At 33.3% G+C, this 22320-nt stretch overlaps 2 protein-coding genes across 4 annotated transcripts; one reads left to right on the forward strand and one right to left on the reverse strand.

The window, feature by feature from the left end:
* The first annotated feature begins 15987 nt into the window (after positions 1-15987).
* On the forward strand, positions 15988-17360 carry Pmi (Transmembrane protein Pmi). Its single transcript, XM_076113476.1, has 3 exons — positions 15988-16044; positions 16191-16411; positions 16710-17360. Exons 1-3 carry the CDS (start codon positions 16022-16024, stop codon positions 16988-16990), a joined length of 525 nt encoding a protein of 174 aa, XP_075969591.1. The 5' UTR covers positions 15988-16021; the 3' UTR covers positions 16991-17360.
* Positions 17350-21825, reverse strand: LOC142972390 (dehydrogenase/reductase SDR family protein 7-like). Of its 3 annotated transcripts, none has more exons than XM_076113473.1 (6): positions 21638-21825; positions 19660-19827; positions 19300-19443; positions 18848-19067; positions 18522-18767; positions 17350-18170 (listed from the first exon to the last, which is right to left on the reverse strand). In XM_076113473.1, exons 1-6 carry the CDS (start codon positions 21749-21751, stop codon positions 17980-17982), a joined length of 1083 nt encoding a protein of 360 aa, XP_075969588.1. In that variant the 5' UTR covers positions 21752-21825; the 3' UTR covers positions 17350-17979. The 3 variants fall into 3 exon arrangements, with proteins under 3 accessions (XP_075969588.1, XP_075969590.1, XP_075969589.1); XM_076113475.1 differs by lacking the exon at positions 21638-21825 and adding an exon at positions 19992-20222; XM_076113474.1 differs by lacking the exon at positions 21638-21825 and adding an exon at positions 19996-20220.
* Positions 21826-22320: the final 495 nt, after the last annotated feature.

A 22320-nucleotide genomic window follows, 5' to 3' on the forward strand; every position in this document is an offset into this window, starting at 1 on the left:
CAGAGCACTTCTTATCAGAAAAAATAAGGAAAATTTTACATTTATTATTTTACACATTTTACAAGCTTAGTAGAGTCGCTAACATTAGTAATTCATTAGCAGAAAATGCGAGGTAACCGCAACCTCCAAGGTTGTCACAACACAGAAGATTCACTATATATAGAGAACATTGCAAAAATCACACAGAGGTCACATTGAAAACTCGTTAAGTTCATCTTCGTATTTTCAACTCGACCGAAAGCCATTGACTTCGATCATAAAACATAAAATAAATTGTTTAGAGACTGTGTTTTGGTTTTATGTCTGTTTTGAATCGGTACTTAATATTTAGAACTATAGATTGATATTTAGACTGCGGCTAAAACACTTTCGAATGTCATAAAAGGTCATGTCAATATTTAATAACTTCTTATAAATCAAGTATTCTCATTACACATTAGAATGTTTATTAGATAAAAGCTGAATGCGCTGTATGTACTTGAATATAGTAATAGGTCCAGTATATAATGCAAAAACCGGAGCATGGCGAGGTGCAATGGCCGATGCAATCTGTCCGTAATTAGTCTGGTCTGCCATAGAAACAGCACAGTGTTGGCGGACGACAGGCCGAGCGAGATTTCTTCGAGATGAATTCTCACGCGACAGCGGCACCGCATCCTTTCTGCTCCGCCCACGACTGCCTATATAAAGCGCTCTCTAAAATACCCAAATTGTTACTATGCCACGTATTACGAACACCACAAAATGTAGCCATAATGATCCAACCAAGTCTTTATACGTACAGCGTAAATGTGAGGTAATCTAATGTAATTTTCGCCGTAAGTCATTATCAATTTCATTTTGAATTCAATTGATTATTTTTTATAATCTAGGTGAAGGTAAGCTCTTTACTCGTCTATTTATAAAATCCTATCCAGATTGCACTATAATCAGTAAAGTAACACAGCCCTGTAGGTTACAGTAAGTCACAATATGTTACACGGACACAGTCGTATTAACTTCTCAAGTTCATACGTGATGAGATCACATAGCGTCAGCATCAACTATGTGAAAATAATTACAGAAGCTATTGAAATTATTTGTATGTAACATCATGTACATAAATGCTTAATAACTCCATATTAGAATATTCCTTAGAATAGCAAACAGGACACACATTTTCCATTAGCATGATGTGAAATAATTGTCTTTTTACTATAGAGTATCATCGTCGTCACGACTTTTATATAACAAGGACGTATTAATAATAACATATCTCACTAGATATATATGTATATTTTGTTGTATTAAATAATAATCAAAGAGGATTTGTCAATTTTGGAGGAAATGTCGTGTTATATCTATGTTAGATATCGCCTATTTCTTTCGTTAACGTTTTGCTTCGTTTGTTGTATTTCATGAAAAACGTAACTGTCTTTTTCGCTTTGCATGCCTTTTGCGATTGAGGAACTTTTTGGTGAATAGAATTTATAAATAGCGTGACCTCGAACAGATGATTATTGGTTTTAATCAAGACTTCAATAATGTTTACGTATTCAAGCAAGCTATGCCGCTGGTTAAAGCTAAGGTTTAGCTTTAATTCGATAAAGAAATAGATTTAGTTCGATTTTAATGAGCTTTCTGATAGGTACTTTTCTGAAGCATTATCAACATACATACGTGAACTATTATATTTAAAGATATATTATAATTAGCTCTTACTCATAAACATAATTGCAGAAACCAGTTATGTATGCCATAATCCACGTGACATGCCGAAACAGAATTCGTTTCGGTCAACAGTTTTTGCCACAAGTTTTTGTTCCTACCGCTACTGTTAATGCAAACGAAAATCAATAGTATAAATATAATTAATGTTTCATATTTATATATCCTGTAGTATCTTTTGTCCAAACTGCGATAAGGAGTTTCTTTTTTTTCAGAAAATGTATTCTATATCGCTCCAATCGATAACAATATCTTGGCCAAAAATTATTTTTGATCAGGTCAGAAGCGATATGTGACTAATATTCCGATAAAAATACATAACTGCCTCATAACAAGTAAGTATTTAAAATAGTAAGAGCAGAGTCCGTCCATAAAATTTCAAAGCTATAGTTGCTTACCTATGTTCCTTTATTTTATCTATTCCATTATAAATCATTTTCAGTTGCCAGCTTAAGAAACTTGCTGTATAATCTAACACACTACATAGAAAGTAATAATGCTATTTATCTGTATTGCGTGACTTCCTTAGACATTTATCTACAATTGTGACAAGCATATAACTAATAATGAATTTGTGATCTGGTAATACACCAGATTAATGGAAAATATAGTCTGTTACCATTATCCCGCGCAATTTATAACGGTGTCCACCGCCGTGCAATTTACCGTGGGTATCCACACGTACTCTACGATTACAACAAGCGAACTATCTATGTTTACTCATACCATCATCAATCTAAACAACGTATACTTACACTTATTTATTTCAAAACATGCGAACAGTAATATAAACACTTTTTGTTTCCCACTTACTTCATTATCCATTCTTTTTATTATAAGTAACGTTTTAGTATTTCCCAAGTTACGTTTTAAAACTGTAATATACTAAGTATATTCTCAAAATCTTACCCAAACACCAGTGGGAAAATAAAGTGGCATTTTAATATAATTTCTTAGAAACCACTAGACGCATAACGTTAGCTTTATGTTAGCTTTACATATCATGCATTTTAAGCATGACATCAGCGTCTCGCGCTTCGCTGCCCCTAACAATAAAATATGAATTCGTTCCGTTCCACACGACGCTGTAAAAACTCTTGAAATTAGGCTCAGCTATTAAATACCTACGTTTTCCGACATATGTTTTTTACTAATAGTTTAACAATTTAATTCCTCATCCTACTCTTGTTCTTGGACAATTCACTTTAGTTTTTATTTTCATTCATAAAGTGTTATACTCGCTTTCAATATGCACTCGAATAGCACTTGAACTCACGATATCAAAACACATTGCGCAAAATTGCCCGTACTTATCTGCGCTTTGCTTTAATCTCTAAACGCCAATCAATATGTTAAATTCAATAGAATCGCATGGAGGACTCATGAAAGTAACAAACAAAACAATTAATTGAGTACTATTTATACGCCAATAAATATTTTAATGTGCTCGTTACTGCTGCAATCGCATCAGATCTGCATGCGCGAGCAATAACAGTCGTCAACATTCCGCATAACAAGACACCCATTACAGTAGAAAATCACCCTGAGTAGATTCCGCAGCAGCGTTTGACCCGACACAGGGTGTCTCTCCCGCGATCTTATCTTACGTACTTACCGACTTACAATTTCTGTACAAGCTTTTTATTTTTAGCGAGTTGCTTACTCTTAGTTATCTTCTTATTTTTGCCTTATCCTGTAACTAGATTACTTATGCATATTTCCTACATGTTGATTCCCATAGAAACGCTCAAAATGGTTTTAATTATCCTACAGGATAAGATAAGAAGGAAAGAAAATCGTGATTTGTACGAATTAAATATGGCTTTCAAACGAATTAAAAAAAGAGTCAAAAACTGAAAAGCATTTGCGGACTTTAGGTAACATTTATAAAGCTTGATTCGTTATTAGTAGGTAGTTTTATCTTCAGAGGAGTGATTAGGTCATAAATCCAAATGACAGCATAGTAGCGTCAGCTATCCTCGTCATTTATAATTGATAATAATAAAATGTGGTTACAGCGACTATTGATGGCCACGAATGCACGACTGCTTGTAAAGTTGATGCTGATGATGTCACCTAAGCAAATTACAGCAAAGTCGCAAGGCTAAAAGAAATAAATAAGAAATGCTTAGATTCAATACAGCACACGATTGCGGTCCGACGTACATACATATATGCGTGAAGGACCTCGACCGCTATTTCGTGAACCTGTCGCCTGACCAAACAGAATTAAACTAGGTGTTAAGCTGCAACGGTTCACGAATTTTGAGTGTATACATTGTGAAACTGTAGAGTTTTGGTTGAATATATTGTAGAGTTGCGTAAATAGATGATTAATTTGCTATATTCCAAATCAATATATTACACTAATAGAAAATTTATTAAAATACGCAGTACGTAGTGCTTTATTTTGTGCCCGAATATTAATTTGGAGAACTTCTCTTGAAATATACGCACGAAAATGATTATTCTTCTAAACAATTATTGTCTCTAACTGTCACATCAAAGGTGGACTATACCATAGATCAGCGCCGTGAACCATAAAACTTTGCATTTAATTTACTAGAAGTAGGTAAACATTTTCATAGTCTATGTGAAGAAACTTCTGAAAGATATCGCGATGAGGAAAATAAAAATGATTTCATCGTTTAAGTGCAACGATGACTCGTCCTTAACACGATGCATCGATGAGCAAATATGTACATACAAATCAGAAATTATTCTTTAATAAATTTATACTTTATTCATAACAGCTTTACAGGTATTTCTTACAACAAGATATGATGCGTAAGTGCGATGGTTCTGATTAACAACCTTGTAGGACTTAATAACACTTGATATATAAAATAAGTTGATGTTTTTATCATTTGACCTTATAGCTTTAACACACAACAGTCACAAAGATGCATTTAATGTCGAATGATGCAGTCGAATGTTTTTGTTGATTTATTTAAAAAGCTACTTTTTGTTTTAATCCACAGACAACTGATTGTGAGTTTTAAGTCCGTCATCTTTGAGTACGTTAATATTTGTGTAAATATGTCATGTTCAACAAACTTGCTGTGAACATGTACTGCTGTTTCTTGCGTAAGTTTTTTTACAAAACTTGTTTAAAAGTCAAAACAAAAACTTAAAACAACAAGTGTAACTTTGTGGATGTGCCAACATAAATACCATTTTAAATATGCTGCCAGTCAATAGCGTGGTTAATTGTACGCCATTTACCTACTTAAATCTTGTAACATTTGCATTCAACCTTTTCTCATAACTTTCACATGTTCATCTGCTTGTATTCTTATTCATTTGCGAAACGAAATAATTGTTTTCACGGGAAAACAAAATGACTGAGCTGTGGAATTGAGAAACTTGATTACAGAAAATGAGTAATTGTATTTCATTTTGTTATTTTTACCGTAGTATGTAGTCAACGATGATAATCCAAATACACAAACTTCGCAGCGACAAGTTTGTGTAAACCTAAAGAGTATTAGGGAGTTCATTGATCGCGTGTTTGAGCAGATGCTACAGGTTCTGTGCCGAAGTTGCAGACTACTGACTAAATAACGCGCGACTGACCGTGTCACTTCGTCGCGTTTGATGTCGCTAATCGCCTACTCTACTTCAAGACTTATCTCTTACGTCCGATTACAACACTACGCAGCATGTATTCCATTAGTATATGACAATGTAGTTATAATAATTAATCGTTTTCATACTTATGTTACTACTGACTATTAATATTCTTATGAATGCAAATTCTATCAATAAAAGATGTGTTAAATGTCTATCATAATTCAAGACCATCGCACACAGCCCATCACGCGATATGTGTCAAAAATAAAAATATCATTGTATGGCAACTGCATGCTCAGGTTTCAAGGGGCTTTGCCGGCGGCGGGAGCAAAGATTATGTTGGTATGCTTACAATTTCACGAAGCAAAAAACGTAAGCGTTGCAAAACCGGAACCTCAAAAATGAAAATAAAACAACTCAACTTGATTTTAACGTTGATTTATAAATAAAACACATGATACATACAATACTTTTTAGAAATTTAGCGTAAAATATTAGAATTGTTTAACACAAGTCCGGCTTCCACCCGCAACTTCGTCCACATGGAACGGCTTCCTCTACTCAGACGATCATTTCCCGATGATAATAAGTAACTAGGTTGTTATTTATTATTACAATAGGAACGTTGTAATTTAGTTGTAGTAAAAAATATTGAAATTGGTGTGTTAAAAACTTCCCCTTTTGAGCAAAGGTTTCGTCTTTAATTTATTATATGCAAAACATTTTCTATTTTTAGGTAGGTAGGTAATGAATGAAAACTCAATTAGTATTCAGTGAGTAATGGTAACGTGTCAGAAAAATTCCGTCTAGCTTTCTAAGAAGTAAAATGACGTCATAATATGTATAATGTTCTTTACCCGTTCTTAAGAAAAATGACTAAAGAACATAATCGACGACTAACGAAACCTTTGCGGTTCGATACGCATGGAATCATCAAAAATACTATAATTACGGATCCAATACCAGTTTCCGATAGTACGCGAAATTGATTGTAGGCCTGTCTAGAAGTCTATGAAGAAATAGGAAGCGCACAGGTTCTTGATCTGTGCCTGCTCAGCTGCAAATACTACTTATAAATCAATACAATAGTAGTCTCTGGCCAAACTAATGGAAATACTAGAAAGAAGTAGAAGTCAAATTAAGTTTATCGAAATAGATTTTTTGGGAAAGAAAGACTGGTTAATAATGTCGTAAAGATTAAGTAAGTTATATAATCATATCTTACAAAAAAAAAACAAATGATAATCACTTGCCTCGTATATACGTATAGAGTTAACAGACGTGCTACAATTGAATAATTCATACGTCCTATTAATAAAGTCACAAATTAAAAATATAAAGCTACATGTTTCTTTGGGAATTTAAGCCTTTAAGCGTCTACAATTCTACATGCAATTCATTTTTTGCTTGCGGCTTCTTACTCTTCTCATCACTCGCAGTGTCTTAACCTTGATAACTCCACAAGGTTAAACAATTATCAATTTTCGTTTTTGTCGTTTCTACCACTCGTGGTAATAAACGGATCTAATCCAAAACTCAAGGTGTGTCATGTTAAGGAAATGTTGAAATAACCGTAGACGGTATTTTTAGATTTCTATAAATTTTATAAGCTGCTGTCTTAAAATTCAATGTTATTTTTGTTTAAGGTGAATCCATCACCATAGAAAAGTCCGATCCAAAAAGTAATATATTATAATCTATCGTTAAGCTTTGAACGCGTTTTACAAATAAATCCTGGCATATTTATAGCTTTAAGCTCAACCAACTCAACCCGTCCTTTAAAAAAAAGTATAGCTAAAACGCTTAGAGCATTATTTAGAGGTCCTTCGTAGCTTAGTTGTTTTATTTATTTAAAGGTTTTTTGTTATTTCAACTATAAAACAAAAGTATAAAAAGCAAAGGATATAAATTTATATTTCAATCATAAATGCTCGGCCGTAATTTGAACATAATAGTGCGAAACTAAACAAATGACTGTATGGCTAACGTTTTTGTAGCTCGCCGGTGCCAGATCGGTAATGGTGCCCGTTGAACTCTTTTGTAAGAGAGTAGCGAGCGCGTTACGTCAAGCGCTGCGCGGCCACCGCTAGTCCGCTACTAAATAATGAGTAAAATACCGAATCCGTCACACAACAATAGAGCACTATTGGGAAACTGGACTATGGCCGACAGATCTCATCCCAAGATTGTCTCACCGGTACTTTAATCAACCGATAATTTATCTCGCCCGAGTACGCTACAACAGCCATAGAAAGTACAGATGAGATACGTATCATTCTCTCTGTAATCTATTTCTTCTTGCTCGTTATAAATCAATGCGAATGAATTTTACCATAATCTTTATGTAATCTAGAATTGTATAAGATGAGAACATTTATCTAGATTTTATAGTTGGAATTTCTCGATATTACCATTTTCTGATTTTGTAAAAAAAATATCAATCGACTTTGAATATTTATTAAAATTACGAACATTAATGTCTACATATCATTTTGTGTGAACTATTATTGAAACAGGTTGAGTGGGTACTGCTTTTATAAAGGGCGGTTACTACTTGGAAAATGAATAAATATTAGTTATTTTTGCACTTAAGTAGAAGCTAGTCCTGTCTGGCATAGTCGTGTGAATTACGTAATATTAGCTTTATGATATTCAGCGAAAGGTCACAGTGTGCGGTGACCGTGGCGGGCAGAGGGTACCGGGGTGCGGCCGGGGGAGGCGGGGGCCGGCGGGGAGGGGGTCGTGTTCCGCGACTGACGCACATCGTGACAACACCACCACATAATGCATGTTTCAAGAAGACAGGAAACATAACCAATTGTATTTAAGAAAGCATCCATAGAATACTAACTGAATATTCTAAAGGCCTTTTTGTTTATCACAGAAACAACAAAGACTTTTAATACAACTTAAAATTTAACATTTTGATAAACCAGAAGTTATGGTGGACATATTTAGACGGTGATTATATGCAAACGGCCATGGCGACCGTGGCATTGCCCAGGATATGGCTGCTTCCGTTCCTCTTGCGCACGAGGTAAAGTAACCGCCTACTCTAACGGTAACAATCTCAACAAACAAGTCGCTAACGTTTCTGTAAGAACGAAAACATGTTGTAATATCTCATGATACGAAACTTAAAGAACTATATTCTGTGTTTTAAGTAAACGAAGCTATTAATCAAACAAACAGGATTTCCAATAAACGTTGACATTCAAGACTAGTTCGTTATTAAGGTAAAAATACATAATTAAAAAATAAAAGCCAGCAATGACATCATGGAACATAATAATAAACTTTTATTTATAACAACAGCCTCTGCCCGCGGCTTTATCCACCTACAATGATATCCTGAGATCTTACGGCTTGTTCCCGCAATGGTAAGCAGCTTACTCTCCATTATAAAAAAGATTTTTAAAAAAGTCCAGCCTCGTATCAAATTGACAACTTCCAAAAATTACCCTTACTTATGCTACATTTTATTATTAGCTGATAGCTGTTAGAATGTATTAGACAACAGGCTTTAATATTTAAAGATAGTCTGTATGTAGGTATGAAATGGATATTATAGCATGAATTTAATGTGATACTCTCCGCGCCATATTCTATCCAACTGCTATAAACGCGAAAATGTAAGATGCTTTTTACTTTTTGTAGAAAAACTAGTTAAAAGGATTTTGACGGAATTTCGGGCACAAATTATAGCGTTTTTTGAGATTAACCTATAGTTACTTTTAATCCGAGGAATCTTTTCTCGCACTCGGAAGCTTCACGTAGTTTCTATTAGATTATTAATAGAGCCACAATTTTATAAACTTCATTAAAGTCTCGTATCGTTCCGTATTATTTGAAGTAACCTTTGCTGTATACGTAAACAAAACTTGACCTTTTGATCATATTTATTTATATCTTATCAAAATTTCTAGAAAAAACTATATCATTACTTCTTTTAAAACACTTAGTTTGTATGGAAACTGTTGTGTGTGTAGCGCAAGTTTACCAACCACCGTTATTACGCGTGAAATACGTAGTAATTTTAAACAATGGTAACCTAATTTAAAATGAATATAAAGTTGCTTACGGTAAGTTATAATATCTGTTTTAATCTAGCTATCTCACACACATAATATTACTCGTGTTAGGGTATAACATAAATATGTACACCGATGTCATTTGAACAATCCGCTGTCGTCAATAAGAGAAACTGAGCTACATTTAATTTATTCTAAGGATACTTACGTTGGGTACTCACCGGACATAGGTTTCTTGAAACAAAGGACGTACGTTACACGTCATCAAAAACACACGGGATGGACAGAGGACAAGCAATGAAAATTAATTAAGTATCATTCAACCTCAACAATTTGCAAACACAAAATACTTTTATTGGACTCCTGAACACAAAAAAGTATCACTTAGTATTCAAAAGGAATATTGTGGTGGCACTGTGGTATTATGCGTCCTCATCGCGTCGTGGTACAAATCGTTTGCAGAACAAAAAAAAATGCAAACATTTATTTTACATTTTAAGACTTTTATTTAAAAACTAGCTGACCCGCGCAACTTCCCTTGCGTCACATAAGAAAGAATGGGTCATAATTTTCCCCGTTTTTGTAACATTTTTTACTGTTACTCTGCTCCTATTGGTCATAGCATGATGATATATAGCCTATAGCCTTCCTTGATAAACGGGCTATCTAAAACTGAAAGAATTTTTCAAACCGGACCAGTAGTACCTGAGATTAGCGCGTTCAAACAAACAAACAAACAAACTCTTCAGCTTTATAATATTAGTATAGATTGCTGTCAAAAGTTTATCCTGCTATACATTTTGCTTATGCCGCCGCAGAGACGAACATAATCCACGACAAAAAACATGTTAAACAATAATAGACTCAATTTTGTAAGAAATTAGGACGAATCATTCCACATTTAGTTGGTAGAGTAGCATTACTAGTCAGATGGAATTTTATAATTGTATAAAAAATGGATTACGTAGAATGTACGGCGTAGGCACACAAAGTCGCGTACCAAGAGAACTCGCCCGCTGTGTTGCTTATTGCGATGACATTCAACTCAACAACACATTATTATTGACTTTGCTATGCTATGCTGTTGCCCCCGACTACCGCCTCCCAACTATCTCTCGTGTTCACTTAACGAAACTATATTTTCCACGACCATCGCCAATTTTATAAGAAGTATAGTGATATCATTTTTCATAAAGGTAATGTGTTTATTCTTTGTTTTTCAAAGGTTTCGCGTAGTTTAAACAATAAATATTATCAACTTGTATCTCTATGGTGTGCATGGAGACTCTTAAATGTCTAAAATATAAAATATATTGCTTTTAAGAATCTAAATTTATCTTACGTTTTATCCACTGCAATAAGATAAAAAGGGCTCGAAGAACGTACAATGTTTTGCTGTGCCCGAAGGAACTGTGAATTCGTGAGCACGAGGTAAGTCGGTGCAAGGCGCGGCGGAAGCGCGGCGGGCGGCGCGCGCGCTGCCTGCTCGTGAATCCCGCGGATGCTCGGGTTCATTACCCGCGCCCGTTCGATCACGGACCATCTACAATGGGGGCCATACCATACTTGAACGTGGTAAACCACCGTCTTGGAACTGTTCTATAGGTACAAAGCGGTGAAACTATTTACGATTCTATTAACAGGTTTAAAGGACAATTAATTACATACAGAGTTGTCAATGTCGACTCATAAAACGGTTATTGAGTCGCCCACGTTTCTACATTACTGAATGGCAGATCATTATTTGGCACACATTATGTGTGATTTTAATTTCGCAGTGTAGGTGGAATGACACAGTACCGACATTTCTAAGTTATTCTCAAAGTGAACGGGTGAATTTTGGACATACTTATGATAAAGACCTTTTTACTCTTTACCTTTTTTCAATATTTTTTACTTTTAAATAACTTTATTTCCCCTTATATATTTAATACGTGGGCGTCTGGTGGGTGACCAAACTTTTAAGACATTGATCTGAGAATGGGTAAGTTTAATTAAAAACTATACAAAAACTAAAACTAATTATTTTAAACTCTATTAATTAGTCACCTTTAAATGAAACTCGTCCAATGAAAACTTGGTCATCAGGCATTCGTGATAAGTATGCATTAGCAAATAATAATACACATATTATACGAGTACCTACATAGATAAAACTATTGGTTCAGGCATATTTCTCGAAAATACATCTGTGCCATTTCTTTATTACAAAGTAAATAAGGAAATAGATTAAACATTGAAATGTGCTTACAGATCGTACAAAATTAGAACGATATACACATTTTGTAAGAGTTTAGCAACAATTGTGTTTGCTTACGTTCAAAATTGTTAGTTCAAGTGCTTCTTCGGAGTTACTTCACGTGATATCAGGTGTTTTATTGAGAACATAGCCTGTTTGCACATATCTTATGTATCATAGCTCTACTTTCTAATAAGTATGATGTATAATGTGTATTTAAATATAGAAAATAGCTTTTTTCACTACGTAATTATATCTAAGGGCAAGAAAATGTTCTTAAACTTTTAAGTTCACACTGTCCTGTCGAAGTTTAAATGCAACTATTTAATATAAATATTTCAGGCCATTTATTAATTTATCATGTCATGTTTTTTGATGATAAAACCATGAGAAAGGGCGCTAATAAATTAAATTGATTGCAAACATACCTGATGATTTTATATTATAAGAATTAATCATGAGGATAATAATTTCCTTTTTAAATTAAATGAAATAAGTGAAATAAATTTTATATGCAATGATTCGATTTATATTTAAATCGATAATTGAAAAGTACACCTTAAAAGGCATGCGTTTTTGTTAAAACCTACAAACTATTAACCTGGTTATTGCGAGCTAAGTATCTTTGTATGAGAAGTATGTTTATGTATCATATAGATGTATGGTGTCTGCAAGTAGGTAGGTATGTATAATGATGTCAACGGTACCTAATGAAAGTATATTGTTAAAACAAACTCTTTGTTACATGACCGACATTCGGCGTTTTCCAAACAAAATTCTCGTTTTCTATAGAATTTTAAGTTCATGTAAAGTGAAAACGAAATCGCAAAAAAAGCATTTTAAGTATTAAAACTATGTAGGTATTTATCCTTAAAAATACCTATGCACTGAATATTGAACACAATTATTACTACTCTAGGGTCACGTCATATACTTATTATAATAATTACCTTGCTACTCAATACTTTACCGGCGTTTCTGTCTACTGCCAATTATTTTATAAGTTAACTATCCATACTAATATTATAAATGCAAAAGTAACTGTCTGTCTGTCTTTTTACCCCCGGAAACTGACGCATTCCCATGGGAAAATTCAGTCATCGGACGAAGTCGCGGGTAAAAGCTAGTAATTTATAAACTTTCGCTTGACGTGACTGTATTAATCTTATCAAATCTGATCAAATTGTTTTGCGTGTATCTACTTCATTTTAATGCGAAAAAGAACTAACAATTTAGAATTTAAATCTCTCAGTCTTTAAACAGGTAAAAACACATTAACGTGTTAATTATTTTTTTAAATGAAATATCAAAGAGGGCAATTACTTTATTCTTACATTTTATTCTTCTTCTGTTCCTTCCTTCTGTTTACATTTTAATTGCCTAAAGATATCAGAATACAGATATCTGTAAAAGTAGGTACTTATAAGCCTTTATTGTTAGTTGTATTAAGTAAATCTTTACTGGTAGCAAATGTTAGTCGTCCCGCAATCAGATAGATACACGCAAAACAAGTTGATCAGACCTTGTCTTTTCTAAAATAATCGAGTTTTATAAATTCGTAACTAAGTATATTAAACCAGTATTTCTTGCGAACAAACATCGTGACATGTCCAATTTTTTTAATTTAGACAGAAAAGAATATACCTACAATCTACATATTATTTCTGGGTGTGGCCTTTTGAATTTGAATCAAAAGACCATTAAAAAATTCTAAAAATATAAAGTTGGTAGTGAGGAAGATATGTAAGTATGAACATTAAAGCACATATTATTATATATATTAGACCATTTTCTATTTAATACCAAAAAACGAAATACCACTGGTATTAGTTAATTATCCCAGTGAATTTCTATTCGTACGGAATTTTAGTTAGGTTCGTTAGTAGTAGTAGTTAGCAGGTTAGGTATTAGTTTTTGGTATTAAATAGGAATAGGTCATATTCTAACTAGGTATATAGAATTATAGGTATTCCAATCAATGCTGTCGTGTCGTCGTTAAGGTTATATAATCGGTCGGAATTCGTGATGTAGCTTAATTCCTTCCATTGACTCTCTCGGTACAAACGCTGAAATACACATTCGGAAAACGAGTCTCTTGACGTGACTGCACGTGACTATCCGAGAAAACATGTTCTGGGGCTCCGTATTGCAAAAAGAAATTAATGTGTATAAGGAAAATGCTGATTACTGTCCAAGAATATAATGATCGGGTTTGTTTCTGTTTAAACAAAAACCTTTTTTAAAGCTTTTATTTTCAGTTTGAATTGTTTCGAGTGCCGCCGTCGTGTTTTAATTGTGGTAGGTCAATATAGTTACTGTTCCAAACTAAAAGATAAAGTGAGTCATACCAAGTCATACAATTCATTCGTTATCCACCATCAATTGTAATAACGTTTACAACATATGTATTTCGTTATACAGATTTTATCTCCAGTCTTGCTTTCTTTAATATTAGGCGAGTTGGTACCTGCCTTATAAAACACATCTACTATTGGAAATATTGTCGCATTAAAGATTTTTTGCCCTATCGTTTATGGTGATAATAGCAATGGAGTGTGGGATGTCAGGGAAATCATACTAAATGTTTAGCAAAGACTGTGGGTAGCACCTATAAGGTCAGCCTTGCACCCACACACGCCTTTTAAGTAGGTATCTCAACACTAAACAAGATAAAGAGCTAGAATCAATGTGTCTCAAGTATTAATTTACTTTTTCAATGTTCCAAACTTTATGCCAAAGTGATAAGACTGATAGTCGCACAGACAGAGCTGTTGAGTTTTCATTTTATTGTACTAGCTGGAATATGGTTTGCAACATTCACCTTTTCCTAAACAGGCAAGCGGATTTTAGAACGGTCGTAGTGGGCGACAATCGTGAGTGGAGGGAAATACTTTGGTTAAAGACATTCATATTTTTACTGTGTGGTAATTACTTATGTCATCGTTTTAAAATGTCGGCTTCTTAATGAAACAATTAAAACAAAGTAACATTGAGGAAATAATTTCTCATTTTCACATTCGCCAACTTTATATTACTTACGCATTTTTGCTGCATATATTATGAAGAGTCCTGAGAATCTGACATACTTACAGAGTAAAGTTAAACAATAAAAAAAAAACGAGAATCATCAAAATTGGTCCACCCAGTAAAAAGTTGTGAGGTAACAAACAGAAGAAAAGACATACAGTCGAATTGAGAACCTCCTCCTTTTTTGAAGTCAGTTAACAAAACCTTGTTTAATTAGGGACATATAACTGCTCAATTATTGACCAAGTAAGTATACCGAATATGGGTCCTAGTCCTACCACTACTGACATATATTATTTACTTGTGTATTTTGTTTCGGCAAAGCAATATATCGACAGCCATTCTATCAGATCGATAAAGAATAAGGACCTTTTCCATTTAAATAATTCTAATGAGATTTTAAATGGTTCAAGGTATAGCGGGTTATTTATCGTATGGTGTCAAAGTTTTGAAGCCACGCAAAGTCAGTTATTTTTATTTGAGGTAATAATGGAAATACTTTCTTTATTTCTTTTTTAGGATTCAATAACACAATGATTTTATCGGTAATAGTTGGAAGATAAATCGTACAGGTGCGAAAATAACTCAGCTCTTAACCACAACCTGTGAGTTGTGGCTGGTTGCAGCCACAAATCTCGAACTATCTCATAATTTAAATATTTGTTTCTTTATTTACCTAACGCCCGACGCGATTTGTTTAGATAGGGTTATATTGCACATATATAGCGAAAGATTTATTCGGATACGTTACCTGGTTAAGGACAACTAATGACTGTTTACCTCAAAAAATAATATTTCTGGTCACTAACTGGTAAGAATAAAACAGCCAATAAAGGAGTAATTATGTAAAAAAAATAAAGCGCTTATTGTATCAAAAAAAATAACAGCCATCGAAATGATTGTACTGATTTAAGGAAAGATTTTTCGGCTTTAGGAATCCTCACGATGAACGTGACGAAGGGCGTCGCATGCGCTGCAGAATGCCATGATATAACTACCTAGCTTCCGTCCGACAGGAAGCGCTTTCATGTAGGGATAGCGAAAATTCATTTTCCTCACCCATACCGATATTGAGCAGTGTTATATCTGCTGATGAGATTAATCTGTTGATGACAGACGATATTAACTCAATTTTTAAAAAAGGACAGGCCCTCATCGCAGCGTCGTCATATTCAAAGCTGAGATATAAATTTCAAAATATCCCCGGGAATAAACAACAACAGTCTGACTTATAGATGTCTATTTATTTTTATTTCACATACCTCATAGGTTTTTATTAATAAAATTCCAATATTGCAGACAAATTAAACAATGAGTGAGTAAATTAATTAAACTACATAATAATATTAGTATGTTCAAGAATCCGTGGACGAATATTTAAAAAAATATAAAGCTTTCAAAAATCTCTATGCTTAACAAATTTATTTATTGTCTATAGTATAAGATGGCGGGTGATGAAAGTGACAGGTTTGTAAATACTAAATGAATTTACAAAAACCTAAGTTTTTTAATAATTCCAATGTAACACCTGATTTAAATAGGCAATAATTATGCCAGATATGTGGTTTTATTTCAATGCGTCCTACTATTACATAATCAGGCCTTGTTTACAGCGATCTAAAGCCATCCAGTGTTGCGATCATAAGAGAAGTTTACGATAGCGAAAATGCTCACATTAAATTTGAAATGGAATTGGAAAGAGCACTGGAGGCCGGCGTTAGCGTAATTGTGATAGAGCCAGAACCACTTGGAGAAGAAACAGCGCGTTGGATTTATGTGGGAAACCTCTTGCATAAGGTCTCTGTTTACAGTGGACTCTGTAGCATCGCATCAGGTATTTATCTTTGTGTGGTTATTGTTTTAGTACATTTATCTATATCACCTGAATATGTTTCATCACCATGTGAATTACGCCTTGACCTTTAATTTTATCTATCAGATTTCTTTTTTTATAGATACTGCTATACTGTTGAATACATTTTTGAAATATAATAATGTGTAATAAAATAATTAAAAGTGCGTCGCACTTCAAAAACTGAGAATTTTTTCCAATTATTGTTTTTATTTCACTACCCAATTGCAGCGATCATTTAGCAGAATTAAATTAAAATAAATAACATAATTGATTTCAGGTCTAGCTTGGAGTTCCCTAGCTTGTTCACCTTTTGGATTAGTCTCCGTCCTATGTGCCGGTTGTTATACACTATCATGGCAATGGGATCCTTGCTGCAAATACCAAGAAGAAAAGGATCGGAGGCATCTGGCCACATTACCTATGTTGAGTGATCTTACATCAGCTTCACCTGTTGTTCTAGTACATACCGACAATAAAAGAAAAATAATTTTACATACTACTGTATCAATGACAGCTGCCGCAATATGCATATGGAGACTATACAACATTTTTAAGTAAAAATATATAGTCTGCAAGTAGCATAATACAATGGCATGAAGCTTAAATTAGGAAGCCACATAATGATCCTCTGAAAAGCATAAATATTCCAACTATGTAGTGCTTTCTAATGTTGTTTTTTATGTCTTTGAGTCTAATAATGTAATTATATAATTTGTTGTAGTATGCAGTGTAAAAATGTTATAGAGTTATTATTAGTAGAATTAGTTAAAATAAAAGCCTGTACAAAAGATATTTTCTTGTAATATAAGGAAGCTTTTAGTTAATCAAATGTGATAGTGGATTATATTGCTAAGCTATGCTAACAGTGATCTCCAGATTTAATTATCCTCACTGTTATCATCAAATAAAATGAATAATGCAATTACTACTTGAGACTTTTTATTTTTTAGAAAGACATACAAAATTAAATAATACTTTAACCCAATAATAATCTAATAACTAATGTCAACAAATTAAATATCACTTACTACATAGTCAAGAATGCATTAAATTATACCACTATTCGGCAACCCCATTCCAATTGTCTTGTAGAGGCATATTATTTCCCATTATAAACTGTGTTACCATCACCCATACATTTTAAATAATTTATTTACCAGTGCATTCTAGTCTATATAAAAAAAGAAGCAAATTGTGCCCTGGCTTCAACACTAGATATGATGGTTGGTTTATACTTTGGATAGTTAATCAAACACTTACCCAAAAGCTGTGAAATTGACCATTACTTTACAAAAACTACATACCATTTGGTACTACTTACTTATTTGAGCCTTCAAGAAATAAATAAAAGCAATAACAAAACGTTTTTGTATCCCATTATAACAGTTAAAGATATAAGAACTTATTGTACCTAACTTCAATTTTAAATTTTATTATAACTTTACATATAATTATAGACTGGAATGGTTTTATTATAACAGTTTGATAATACAATATTATCTTCAGTTATTTACATACTTTAATACAGACATACAGCATATATTAATTTATAAAGTGGCATTGGCCCTTCTTGCCATAATCCAAAAGTATAAAGATGGGAAAGAATGCCTAATATAAATTCCCAGTTTAGGTACAAACTGACTAACAACAAGTTCCTTCTGCTTGCTCACAATTGCATCTACAATCTTGTTTGCTGCGTATTCTGGGGTAAAACCTGCAGCAGTACTTGGATCCATAGCTGAAACAGACAAAACATGAATGATAGATTAAAAAAAGATGCTTGTGTAATTCTGCATGATTCACAGGGTGTCCCAGAAATTAACATCTGGCTGAAATGGGGTAACAGGATTTATTGTAACAAAAATCTATCCCATGCGGTTTTAAAATTATGGACATTTAAGAAAAGCCTAGAAAAATAAACCCCTGTATAAATCTGTAATATTATCCTAGCAGACAGCGTAACTTCAGCTTATAAAAATTAAATATTAATTTATATAGACCTAATTTAATTGCATACAATACTGTAATGATTAAACAACTAGTAATTTTCCTTAATACTGTGTATAGATGCATAAATTTATTATCTTACCTCCATGAGCATCGCCTGAACCAGTGTAAGCATTCAGGGAAATAGCAGTTTTGATGTACCCTGGACTGATCATTGTGACGTTTACACCATGCTGATGCATTTCAGCCCGTAGCGAGTCACCAAATGCTTGCATGGCGTGTTTAGATGCTGCATAAGCTGAACGATCAGGGATTGCTATGAGTCCTTGTACTGAGCTCACAAAAACAATATGTCCAGATTTCCTTTCAACCATTTTAGGCAGACATCCTGAAAAAACATATAATGGAGATATGTAGTATGTATTATAATAAATATTTATCAACCAAAATAATGTTATTCTGGTATACCTTTTGTTAGAGCAACAGCTCCAAAGTAGTTGACAGCCATTATTTTTAGGTCAACATCAAGCATAGTGTGCAGAATAGGTCCACGGTGAGAAACTCCACCATTGTTGATCAAAATATCAATATGTCCACATATATCATGAACTTTTTTGACAAAACTATCCACATCTTTGAGATCTCCAAGATCTAGTGGCAGTACAATAGGCTCTAAAGTTTGAGTAGGCTGAAATAATACATATGTTTGCGATTAATAATATTACTGATAAGTAATTTATATTCGTTCTCAACCTTCACATGACCCAGAGTAGGTATACAACATTAAACATTAATTATACTTGTCCTTAATTATAAATAAATACCAATAATTAAAGGACTCATAATATATTATTAGCGATAAACACAAGTGACATAGCAAAATTTGCACAGTATGAATAATATTATCATAATATATTTACCAGATTCTTCTGAATGAGATCATTTTTCACTCTCTCTAACTCAGATTGCCTTCGAGATGCTAACACAACTTTACAACCATTTTCATAAAATATATGTGCAAGTGCTTCTCCTATTCCTGAACTTGCACCAGTTATGACCACCACCTGAAAAAAACATATATTCTAATCATTACTCTCCATAATAAATGTTGCTACTTTAAACTATGATGTTTGAGCTACTTTAAACCATGCATCTACAGTGTGAGAACTTTGGGAAAGCGTTTGTGTCTCGCCTTTCACTAATACAGAATGTTTTGATTTAGTTTCAAATATAATCACAAATGTTTTTATTAAAATTTCAAGTTAAGAATACAAAATTACCTTATTTTGTAAGGTAGCCCTCCTTTTCTTGCGAACCAAACAATCAAATAGTTTACACATCGTAAGGCCAATCGTCACTGGTACACCAACATACTTAACATACCAAGCTAACGACCCACCTGCATCGTAATTAAACTTCATAGCGGCTGTTGGTACAACAAGCGCCGGCTGTAAAAATAGCGTAAATATAGTTAAATCGGCAATACACCTCGAGTACATTTTTTGTATTTTACAATATTTAATTTGCGATCATAATTTGAACTCTCATTAACCTTATAATTTTAATCTGAACTAGGGACAACAACAATATTAATATATTAATTTACACATACGTACGTATTGAATACAAAATTATGTTTTCAGATTTAAATATATTTTAATAAATTATTTATCATATAGTATTGTCAAGTCAAGTGCGTCAAGTGTCAAATAAATAATAAGACAGGTTAATCTTTTTTTTAATAATAGTATCGGTGAACTTTTGATGAACTTTGACCTTTGACTTATGTATGTTTGAGTGTTGTGCAAATAAAAATTGAAAACCGATAATATCGATGTGCAACGTTAATTAGACGACCTCTTTAGCACTATTGATAAAAGATTACGTAAGCCATCTGTTGTGCAGAGGACTCATAGTATGTAGATGATCATAATTTTTCCCTGATATTGTAATTTGTTGTAATTGTAAATTCTCACGATAAACTGTATAATGGTTTTCAAATTATTAATAGTGGTGTCATATTTTACAGTTGTCTTTGTCTCTTAGAACATTTCATGCCATTATTATGCGTGGGTTATTATATTAATGTATATTGTTGTGGCTGCTACACTGTTTAATATAATAAAGGCATTTCCATTTTCTTTCCAACTTAAAATTTATTACCTATATTTTTTTAATTAATTTCGATAATGCTATCGACTATACAAAAACACATCCCTACTTTATTTTTTTTTCTGCAATGAATGTTGCCAAAACAAAATGTTCTAAGGCTGTGTTTAAGTAGGCCCACTGAAACTCAAGAAATAGCGTTCGTTGCCTCTTTGGCTAAACCGGCCACAAAGCAACTATAATTTTAAGGCAAATATCAAATTTAATATAGGTAGGTACCTTCCTAAAACAAAAATATAACCCCACTCTTCTACTAATATTTATGAAGATAAAAGTTTGTATGAAGGCGCTTCTAAACGGGCCATATTTTCCTGCAATATGTGGCTGCAACATAGTGGCCGGACATATTGCGAGCAACTCCAGCCATACTACGCAATATTGCAGCAATGTCTCAGACATATAGCCATACATTTTTGATATTGCAGTGAATGGCCGATATTGTTTTGATAGGTTGCCGGACGATCGCTGAGCTACCGATTTTACTGCAATGTTGCCCGGCCAGTTTTATTGTTGTTTCAGTCGCTCACTCTTGTTATGATATAGTGCATCCTTTTCTACGCGATGTATATTTATTATCATCATATCGGTATCATTTGATGTGTTCTATTCTCTATTTTCAACTAATCTGATAAATATACTTAGGTATATTTTTTTTTGAATGACTAAATTGATTAAAAATTAAATTTAATTAATTGAAAAGTTGGCAAATAGTTTTTTATCCAGCATTAATTCTTGACATTAATTGTCTAATGTTTCACGCCTATTTAAGTAAGGTCGAATCCACTGTCTCTGCTTTTTCCTTTTTGATTTTTCTCGTAAAACGATATAGGCTGCTGCGACGAGTGTGATTTCGTCAGCCATTATTGCCGGTTTGTGTGGCCCGTTTAGGAGTCTGCATCATGCTCCATACTATTGACAGACATATTGCAACACATGGCTCGGCCATAGATTGCTCGGCCATCGTTGCAATAAAATATTTTTGTGATGGCCGAGCAATAAGTTGCCAATAGTGCAGCCACATATTGCAGGAAAATATGGCCCGTTTAGAAGCGCCTTTACAGAATGCTTTAAATATAATTTGCAACTTACAGATAAACAGCATAACAATAAAGGGTGGAAATATATAACAAGTAAACAAATAACACTAAAAATAGTCCAATTCTTGAGTCCGCGAAATGGAACTCGCGGGCAATAGTTATTCATAGTGTAAAATAAAGTCGGACACCGCCACAAGGAACTTTTATGATAAGTGTAAAACTTTCAAATAAATATTATACAATAATGACGTGTAGAGGAAAATATACCTACTAAATATTATCAGTGACATATAAATTAGAGATACCGTAAAACATGGTGAATAAAATTCGCGGGGTGAATAGAAAAAAAATCAGGAAAGTTTTCAAGGCTAATATTTGAGTACTTCTCGTTGAAGAATTTTGTTCAAATTTTAAATGATTACACGTCGATATTACTTCTCTGCGGTGTTATAATTGTTTAAATGTTTAAATTGATATTTATACCCAAAAAATTGCTTCAAAGTCTACCGTCCTCGAATGCCTTAATATCGACCTCCAAAACTTTGGATTTAAAGTGGGATTTCTATTCTAATGAGTTGTTTGAAGTGTTTATCTCTTTAGGCGTATATTAATCTATAAAGATACAATATTTTTAATTGAAAAAACGTTTTTAAACCTAAAAAATATGTTTAAATCACAGAAATAGTCATTTTTTTGTATAAACGGGGTGAATAGAATCGTTTGAAGGGTGAATAG

The sequence above is a fragment of the Anticarsia gemmatalis genome, chromosome 4, assembly GCF_050436995.1.
Source record: "Anticarsia gemmatalis isolate Benzon Research Colony breed Stoneville strain chromosome 4, ilAntGemm2 primary, whole genome shotgun sequence".
NCBI classification, from domain to species: domain Eukaryota; kingdom Metazoa; phylum Arthropoda; class Insecta; order Lepidoptera; family Erebidae; genus Anticarsia; species Anticarsia gemmatalis.